At 33.6% G+C, this 10,867-nt stretch overlaps 1 protein-coding gene across 1 annotated transcript; it reads left to right on the top strand.

Annotated features, from left to right (window-relative positions):
- The first annotated feature begins 3,879 nt into the window (after positions 1-3,879).
- On the top strand, positions 3,880-6,270 carry LOC128554426 (ADP-ribosylhydrolase ARH1-like). Its single transcript, XM_053535709.1, has one exon. The coding sequence runs from the start codon at positions 4,036-4,038 to the stop codon at positions 5,179-5,181; it is 1,146 nt and encodes a 381-aa protein (XP_053391684.1). The 5' UTR covers positions 3,880-4,035; the 3' UTR covers positions 5,182-6,270.
- The last annotated feature ends 4,597 nt before the right edge of the window (positions 6,271-10,867 follow it).

Below are 10,867 nucleotides of genomic sequence, written 5' to 3'. Positions count from 1 at the left end.
TAGAATACCTAGGGGTAGGGTATAATATGTACAGAGGCATTTTCTTTCTGGTCTGGCGCCAGTGTGTCAGAAGTATAAGTATTTACCAATGTCAATGTTTTTACTAAAAAGCAAATATATAACCTCCGTATCTTCAGTATTTCAGTACTCGAAAATACGACGGCTTTTTAACCGTTACTTAATATATGTACTCAAAAGTTCGCCGGACTCAAAAATAAACCGGTCTCGATAATAAGCCACCAAATCCTTACGAAAAATTAAAATGAGCTGCGGCTTACTTTCGGGAGTTCAGGGTATTACAGGATAAAGAAGTTACTTTTTTGTTATGATTTACCTGCCTTATAACGAAATTCGCGCGTTGCGTTTCAAAATGATTAACAGTTGCAATTGAAACTGTTAGTGAATATACCTGTATTAACAGACACTTGCCTTATGGAACCTGTTACTAGTTGTTAACTTTCAAAATTGACGTTTGTTTTCTACGTTCATCTTGTTTTAAACAATCATTTGCAATTATTTAACTCAATCATCAAGATTGTGTCGCTACTATGTCCCGCCGTTTTAAAAATGTTTGACTGTATGTGTATTTGTTTACATTTTTATAGAATAAATAAGAAATATCATAGGCTCATAGTATCACCCGATATTGTTGCATTTTAATACTAGTATGTTGTTTCGAATATATTTTTTTCGAATGTATTGCAAAGTTTCAAAGATATACCATTTGTTTTATTAAAGATGTTGTCAAATATATTAGCGGACGTTTGAAGTTTCTTTCAAAGTGTATTGCACACAAGTTATTTATAGCATAATTTACCTTCGCACGAGAAGAAATGAAAATATATATATTAAGTATGTTGTTTGACGCGATACAATTTCTTTCATTTAAATATCGACAGTTATTCTCACCTACATTATTTATAGCGTTAAGATAGAATCTGTGTACAGGAGAATCTGTCTCCTGAGAGCAAGAGACTATCATATGAAGCACGCCGGCTTGTAGGCCAAACATGTAGTCAAAGCTCTTCTTCCTGGTAGTACAGCGATAAGAAAATAAGTTTCAATACTATAGATAAATGTTTAGATATGAATGTGTTAATATTAATTACCTGGTTTCATAGTGGCAAGACATTGGCATTCCCATGAGGAATTGTTCACCATGTTTTAATGTTGTTACGAAAAACCTTTTTCCAGGCACAAAGTTAAACGTTATTATTACATTAAGCAGTACTTAAACGCTATATAGATTACATTTTTATATGGACAATCCGTTATTTACTCATATGGTTGATACTAAGGGGCCGACCATTTGAACTTGCAGGGAGCTTTGGAGCCAACTGTTTTTTTTCCTTTTATGAAAGTCAAAATATCTTGTTTTCAGAAGTTGAAAGCAAGATATTTTTTCGGAGGCAACTAATGAAATTTTCTTTCTTTTTTTCAAAGTATTTTTGTTAAACTTGTGTTATTTAGAAAACTAATAAGCACGATAACGATATACAAATCAGGGTGGTTTGGGAGTATGCTCCAATGGAAAAATAAAATTTTAGAACATTAGAACAGCTCTGGTGCATTTTGATACATGAACATGTGGAGATATAATCTTCCCAATTTTTGAAATTAGTAGAATGATAGATTATGTCAATGCAAGCCCATGCCTTTGATCTAAGACCTAGTTTAAGGTACAAGCAATCTGATTGGTATAGAGAGGGAGAAACAGCAAATATCTTGTATAACTAAGAGACAGCGGATCCGTCGCCTGTTCTCTCCTGGGCTTAAGTTTATCATAACGCTAACAATATCATAATTTGAGAGCATAACGAGCAGCATATTTATCAATAATCTTATTTCTGAATTTAAGGCTTTTAAAAACGTATGCTCGCCGTTTTTCATGTTGGTGTGTTGGTGCCCATAAAATCAGTCGGTGTATACACAGTATTAATATGTAAAGATATATAGGGTGTGAAAGATTTTTAAAGTTGGGGTCGAAGATCGGGAAAACATCGGAAAGGGTAATGCAATCCTATAGGTAAGTATAGTATCCCAGAAAATGATGCATTTCTAAATGCTAAATCCTGCATTCAGCAGAGTTTTCAAGAAATGAAAATCTGTTAAAAACAAAAGTTTCACTAGTGTTGAACGCTTTTTTGATATCTGAAGAGAAGGTACTTTAACTGAAGCTTTTATCATGCCATCAAGAGTTATACCTTACAAATATTGTTACTTTAATTTTTTGCCTATATGTTTGAGAGCTGTGTTCAATGAAATGGCCATCCTGCTTTTAGAAATAGTTTGACTACTGACTATATTTCTACGTGTTTGCTTTTACTATCTTAGAAAATGCCCTCACATTTCTGTTAGAGAAGAAAAGGGCATCATTATACAAAATTTGAATACTTTCAGAAGTAATCTTAATTCTTATAGAAGTAATTGTTCAAGAACTCAGATCTTGGTTGCCTTTTATCCCTCAGCTATTTTTCAAATTCACAAGACAGTCCTTTAACTGAAATTTTGAATAAATTTTAGATTTTTCACTCTGTTGTTGGCTATACACCTTGTTTCATTTGAAAAAAAAAATAATTGAATACGGTTAAATTGCTACTCTTTGTCAAACCTTGTTGTAAATAAAGAAGGTCATGTTTCTAATAAGTTTTCATTGGAAGTACCACCAAAGTTAGAGCTGTGAGAAAGGGTTATATATATATTTTTGTCCACACTGTTTTGAATATGAATGACTGCTATTAAAAATATGAAAAGTGAAATAAAAATCACATTTTACAAAGAAATAGTAAAAAGGTCACTGAAAAAGATTATAATCTTAAATTGTTGATTGGCCTTTTAAGTTTCAGGTCTCGACTGCATTCACATAGAATTATAACAGCCATATATGATTTTGGCCAAACAGGCACCACAAAAGTGAATTTTTGTTTAAGAAAGCGCGCCAATCAAAAGGCGTCATTTCTCATGAGCCTCAATAAAAATATGGATGCCTTGGTGGTCAGTCAGCAATAATACAAATATTGACATGTTTATACGCATAAAATCCACAAACAGAAATAAGGTAAAAGGAGAATGCTATAGTTTATAACAAGACTATTTATTTGTCCAATTGATAATTCATATGGTGAAGTTGGCAGTTGCGTGCGGAGAACAGGTTTGTACTGGTACAGAATCCAGCAACACTGGTTAGGTTAACTGCCCGCCGTTACAAGACTGAAATACTGTTGAAAACGGCGTTAAAACCCCAAAAAAACAAAATTACTAATGCAATACATGTTAAATTGCTTAAGGGCGTCAAAACTAATGACTCCAGGATACCCCAATAAACAATGAGTACTCGACAACTTAGTTGTGGCTGTTCATGGTTAACAGAAAATTATTCGAAACTTAATTCTCTTACTTACATATGTTTACCGAACAATTTTCTAACGAAAAAGTTCTAGTAAGACATTCAAATAAACATCGTAAAAAATTGTTTAAAATTTCAACAAATAAAGTTTTCAAGAATCATAAATAAGCAAATTAAGGTATAGTGCGTTTTATTTGACCTGGCGGGGCGGAGTTATTCTCTGGTTTATGCAAAGCATGGTAATCTCAAAAACGAGCAAATATGTAGAGCTACTGTGGTTACAAACTTACAATGTAAAGAAGATGGTGATTGACCAGTGAATAAAAAATCAGGTTGCTGAATATACTTCATAGCTGTACAATAATGCAGTGGACCGTCGCGAAAGCCCGTCCCGCCAGGTCTATTAAAATGCACAATAGATGTTTATCACCGTATTGTTCCTGTTTTACCAACCATATGTTTATCTTTTTTACAATTGTGAGATTATTGATGAATCTACCCACAATAGTTCGTTTTCAACGTTTGCTGACTTTGAAAGGTATTGTTTCCCTTTAACCGGCTGACATACTCTAGTATAAAGGTACGCAAATCTTTCAGCATTGCAAGATTTAGCAGGAAGTGATAATATTATTACTATTTTAGCCTACTTTCTGTTTTGATGTAAGAAGTAAAACGACAAACTGAAGAAAATGTGCGACAATTCTGGAAAGAAAAGTACTGGACGTGGTAAACCGCGGTTTACTATTCCGAGTGATATTTTAAACGTGAGCAGAGACAATTACATTGCTGGAATGGTATTAAGTGGTGTTGGAGATGCACTCGGATATAAAAATGGCGAATGGGAAATGTGTCGATCAGGACGGGATATTCATAAAGAGGTGAATTCGCTTGGTGGAATCAAAAACATAATCCTGAAACCGCCACAGTGGATCGTTAGTGATGACACCATCATGCACCTTGCTACTGCTGATGCTCTTGTTAAATATGGCGAAAATAATGACAAGGAGAAACTTTATTCGCTACTTGCAGAAGAGTATAAGAAAAGCATGAAAGACATGAACAATAGGTTAGTTGGTCTGACCTGTCAGGCGATGTGCATGAAATTAGATCCTCTACGTCTGAAAGGTTATCGTATTCCATTTAATCTAAATGGAGGTGGCTGTGGTGCGGCTATGAGATCGATGTGCATCGGCTTGAGATACCCGAGGCCGGATGAAATCGCCCACCTTATATCAATAAGTGTAGAAGCTGGAAGAATGACACACCACCATCCAACCGGATATTTAGGATCACTTGCGTCTGCCCTTTTTGTGTCCTACGCCGTCCAACAAAAGGGAATGAATGGATGGGGAGCAGGTCTGTTAGAAACACTTCCTGCAGCAAAAACATATATCCAGTCATGTGACACGGGGTTTGAAAACGAGAATCAGAGAGAATGGTACCATTTTGAAGAAAAGTTGACAGAATATCTACGGATTCGGGGCTTATTAGATGGAAAAAGGGATCCAAAATTTCCACCAAATTTTGGAGTTGAAAAACGTGACCAGTTCTATGCGTACTTAAGTTTTGATGGTGTTGGCGGAAACAGTGGCTATGACGCACCTTTAATAGCGTATGACGCATTACTTGGTTGTAATGGAAATTGGGAAGAGTTATGCGGACGAGCGATGTTTCATAGTGGTGACAGTGATAGCACAGGGGTTATTGCCGGTTGTCTCTATGGTATTGTTTTTGGACTGAAGAACGTCCCTGTGGACAACTACAAATATGTAGAATACTACAGCAGACTAGAAGATACCGCGTCGAAATTGTACAATCTTGCACTTAAAGTGTAAAACAGTTCCGTTATAACCCACATTTTCCTTTTATATAAACAGTAGCATCAGAATGAAAATACCTTTTTTTGTAACCGGTTCAAGCATGCAATTTGCTTAACCCTGCATTAGAATGACTTTAATTCTAATTCTTTGTATCTGTTGTATCTGTCATTATTCAAAATTATGACACCACAATAGTAAGGAGAGCCGCATCGACAACAAATTGTCAATTATTTAAATATGTGATTATTAAATGTATATCACGATTTGTTGATAGCTTATTGATACAGGATACACTTGTTTTTCCAACTGGTTCTCAGAGTATGAAAGAGCTCCAACAATACGTTTTCTGGTTTTAATTACAAATAGATTATATGTACGTATATACATATCAAACTTTTTATTTCAAATACTAGCAGCTGTTCTACTTTTTAAAACATAAATGTTACGATATCAAGAGATGTTTATGGGAGGACGGGGTTGGGGATGGAAGGAGAAATGGGAAGGGGAAGGAGAGCTAGAAGTCTTCTTGGAGCAAAAGAAAAATTTGTTTCTTTCTATGAAAGTCAGATTTTCTTCTCCAGAATTTAAAAATCTTTAAACCAAAGATAAATACTTTCTTTTCAAAATATGTTTTGTTACACATTTTTATTTAAAAACTAATAAGCATGTTAAATATATAAACCCTGTATCGAATAGTTTTCATACCTAAATGCAAGCATTGTATACTTCTTTGGCTACTTTTTTCTCAATAGGTAGCAGTTTGAAACAAAGTTTTGTTCCTAATTTTGACCATCTCTAAAAGCAAAATGGTTTAAATCTGCTATTTATGTATATTTAGATCAATCTCGCTATATAATTACAAAACATTTTTTGTTCTTATCAAGGAAGAGCACCACTCCCGTCGACGTTAAATATCAAAAGCGAGATCTTTTTCGAGTATTAAAGATGCATTATGTAAATTTGATTGCATTATGTTATATGACAAAATCAAATTATGAAAAGCAACCTATACAGAATAAATTGACTACTAAAATGCACTATCATTTGAAACAATTATATGTATAGATATTTCCTTCGGAATAAAAAGATTCAAGTTCAAACTCACTAGAATTCAGCGTTTGACTTTAAAATACTCAAAATCATCTTTGGTATTGTTACTTAAATGTTTACAAATACCTAGTCAAAATATCTATTTCGCCGAAGCCAGTTCGTCAGTATATAACATATTCCTGGAGTGGAGGACAAAAGTATTTTCAGTGTTAAATCATCTGACGTTCAAAATTACAAAATATTCCTTGGAGGACCCCATTGATCATGACAGAAATTTCTTTCTCTCAAAACTCACCAGAATGCTAGACCAAACGTTTAAAATATCAAAAATGTAGGGGAGTGGAATCCCCGTACCCCTGCTACATGCAAGATGGGATAAACAATAAATGAGCCACCAGGGGCCTGTTTGTAAAGCAATCATTAAAGACGATTGCATCGGGAACTAAAAAAATCCGTCTCGTCACAATTTGAATATTTGGCTTTATTCAACACAACTTTTTCTTTATATATGGAAAGAATAACCAGTGTCAAGAACACTGCTTCTTTGGCCTCTAGCCTACTGATCTCTAAATCAATACAGACTATGAAATGTGATAACAATAACATATATCTCCTATAATCTTTCTTGTGAACCTCAAAGTCACTGCCGTGTTAACATTTGATAGTTGTCTTTTAGTGTGCAACAAGCCATTGACAGAAAATTCTTTTACGTGCGACATCACAAGGAGCCATATGATTTCGACTCTAATGTTTCGAATGTCATAGTTTTGCCTTTGAAGAGATATCAAACAAAACAAATGTAATTTCGTATAACACCCTACTTAAGGCTTAAAGCTACAATGTGATATATTGAAGTCTGATATATGTTATCCCTGAAAGTTTGTCCTGCCATTGCTCATTTCTTCTGTACCTTTTGCTGAATTTGTCTTCTATACTAAAATGTGCGTAGTGAAGACAAATTACCATAACAAGCGAACATTTTTTTAATATTCTAATTTAGCAATGATATGTAATAAATTCATGTAGTGGAAATCTGTTCCTACAACAAAATTCTTGTTCAATTTGTGAAAGCAGTACGCAACTGGTACCTTAAAAAGAAGATTTTAAGTTCAAACTACGTCTGTTCCTATTTTGGGCAGCCCAAACTGACATATAAATAGGTTATTCTCCAGAATATGAACTTATCACGTTGAAAAAGCGTGCACCTTTACAAAACAAATACAAAGACACATACATAATTGTAATTCACTGAAAAACAGCTATATTAATTCTATTTATAGGACCTTGTTCATATTAGTATGACTGTTATATCACGTGGAAATCTCATGTGCCTTTAAAAACAAATCTATTTTTACGATTTCAGAGAAATGCAATATAGGACATTTACACCACGAAGGCGACCTAGATTTTAATTGGAAATGCTGTCATTTGCTAAAAGGAAAGAAGCGTTATAAAACTTGTTTAAAGTAATATTGATCCACTTTATCCACACTACACGGGCGCCCTTATATTATGATTTTATCCATTTTTATACACGATTAATGGAGTTCGATATCCATCAGTTAGACTTGCATAGGTAGCATATCCTGTATATTCTGTGTCGTCAGCTCAAACTGTCTCACATGAAATAGATAGATAACGAATGGATAGTTACGACTAAGATTTCAACAACTGTTGTAGAGAAATATGGTCTCTCGGCCCATTAATTGGTGTAAGAAACTTTCTATTAAGTGGCCAAGACTGGCTTAACTTTGTCAAATACAGATATGCGGATAATGATTCGTCCTTTGTCAGTCTATGTTTCTATTCTTCCGCTTTCACCTCACATATGCATACGACAAAATATGAAGTAGAGTCATGGAGTGGAGTCACGGAGTGAGATTTTGGAGTCAAACTCATATGTTGTTTTTTTCATATCAGGTATATTGATTTACTTGATGAAGTTTATAAAGAAGGCTAGAAATGGAACGAGAATGTTGTTGGAAATGGAGTAGCTACTACAACTACTACTTCTAATGATGATGATGAAGATGATGATGATGCTGCTGCTGATGATGAAAATGATGATATTTCTTTTTGCTACGTTATTTGAGAATGATGTAAAGTATGCTAATATTACCTTTGTCACTGTTTTTTATAATGCAGATGATGAAAATGCTGCTGCTGATATTAATAGCACTGATGACGATGGTGTAGTTATTTTTTTTTATTGAATTGCGAAAGAGAGGGACAAGAATGACAATACTTATGCCGCATTATTAGAATGACTTTGTTTTGATATTTTTATTGTTGCTGCTGCTGTGATGATGAAGATGATGGTGATGATGATGATGATTTTGAGGAAAGGATGATTTTGATGATGATGTTGATAGCGATGTAGATCTTTTAATTATAATGTTGTCTGTGAAATAAGAACGGCATGTATATGATAATGATGATGATTTATATTGCTGTTATCGATGGAAATTATTGATGTTTGTGATGATTAAAGTGTAATTAAAACATTTGTTTTGAAGCAATACTTTAATAAGATAGTATAACTGTTTATTACGATTTAAGTTTTAATTCACTGACAACATCATCATCACTAACATCAGAAATATCCTCAAGGTCTTTTTAGCAATACTGAACTAGAAAGCTCATGATTGCAACTTTTTAATTTTTCAAATTATTCTAATATAAAATTTGAATTTTTCAACAACAACAAAAATCCATCTTGACAATTTGGTCGGCATGAAAACATTAACCTTGTTTACATTATACATCAAACACACTGGGCTTATCAGTGCAAGTCATGGTATAATTCCACTGTTGCATGCTTAGGGACTCCTTTACCACCCATCTAATTACCATGTCTTCTGACTTGAAAGATAACAGGCAACAATAAATAAAATTTGCTCTTGCTACTAGAAGGCTACTAGAAGGCTTTAAGATCAATTGTTTTGTTATTTCCCAAATATTTCAATTGTTACATCTGCAATTTTTTTCTTTTGTGTGTGCCTTATATATATAGGTAAATGTTTTGATTACCAGGCTTAAATACCTACTTATTGGCAAATATGTGGGGGTGAAGAAACCTGACCTTCTGAATTAACCATTAAATTTGTGTCTTCAGAGGTAAGCTGAGTAAATATTTTCACATTTCATAATATCAGTATGTCACTGCATTCCTGTAAAGTACACCACTATAATACCATGTTCACACTAGCAGAACGGTTTTATTTTTATTAGGCACTAATTGGCTATAATTGATATTTGACATTCAAAACCCATCAAAATATAATCTAGTTTGCGTCCACACTTGGCAAAGAAATGTGGTTTAAATATATACATGCAATGTTGGAAGTTAACAAATATCTTGCAATAAGCAAAAAGGTTACAAAGAATTGAGGCTAACAGAAACAAGAAGTGGTCATCAATATTTAAACTTCTGTGTTCATCTAAGGATTTCTGTTCATTCCATCTATTGTCCATTTTGAGCAGCAGCATGACTCCATATCGCAATTTAATGTTTTTGTTTCAACAACAGTCCAATTACTTTTGCCAGCCACAGCATCAATTGTTTGATACAAAAGAGAAACACATGGTATTCTTCCTCCAAAAGGTAAGATCTGTGGATTTGGGATTGTAAAACCAGTCTTATGTTGACCTTGAGGAATCGGGAAGAACACACAGTGTGCATTACTTATGTAGACACATTGGCATATGATAAAATATGGAGTGGAGTCTTGGAGTGGAGTCATGGAGTGGAGTCATGGAGTGGAGTCATGGACTGAGATTTTGGAGTGACATTGGAGTGAAAAAAATAGAGTGAGATTTTGGAGTCAAAATCATATGTTTCGTTTTTTTTTTCATATCAGATATATTGATTACATTATGAAGGTCATAAAGAAGGAAATTGGTGGAACGAGAATGTTGTTGGAAATAGCGAAGCTACTGATGATTATGATGATGATGAATAATTATGATAGTTTTTGTAGCGTTATTCGATGATGATGTTTATGCGAAGTATGCTGATATTACATATTACCTTTGTCAATGTTTTGATAATGCTGATGATGAAAATGCAGCTAACGATGTCAATAGCTCCGATGATGATGGTATTATTTTTTTAATTGAGAAAGGCAGGGAAAAAAATAACATGTAATTATGCCGCTTCTTTAAGATTTTGTTTTGATTATTTTTATTGCTGCTGCTGCTGTCGATGATGATAATGACGATGGTGATGCTGCTGCTGCTGATGATTTTTATGACAGGATGTATTTTATGATGATGTTGATAGTGATGAAGATATTTTCGTTATAATGTTGTCAGTGAAATAAGAATGGTATGTATATGATGATTTATATTGCTGTTATTTAAACATTTGTTTTGAAGTGATACTTCAAATAATTGTTATAACTGTATATAAGGTTTTTATTTTTGGATCATCATCATCATCATCATTAACATCAGCATCAGAAAATTCATCATTGTATTTTACTAATATTGAACCGGAAACCTCATGATTAGAACTTTCTGATTTTGCAAATTGTTTTTATATCAGATTTGAATTTCTCAACAACAACTACAACAACAAAAAAAAAACAACAAAAAACAAAACAAAACAAAAACAAACATCTTGCCAATTTGAAGCATGAAAACATTAACC

This window comes from Mercenaria mercenaria, unplaced genomic scaffold (genome assembly GCF_021730395.1).
Source record: "Mercenaria mercenaria strain notata unplaced genomic scaffold, MADL_Memer_1 contig_5037, whole genome shotgun sequence".
Taxonomy (NCBI): Eukaryota; Metazoa; Mollusca; class Bivalvia; order Venerida; family Veneridae; genus Mercenaria; species Mercenaria mercenaria.
Note: the sequence above shows the minus strand (reverse complement) of the source record. Positions and strands in the feature narration are given on the sequence as shown.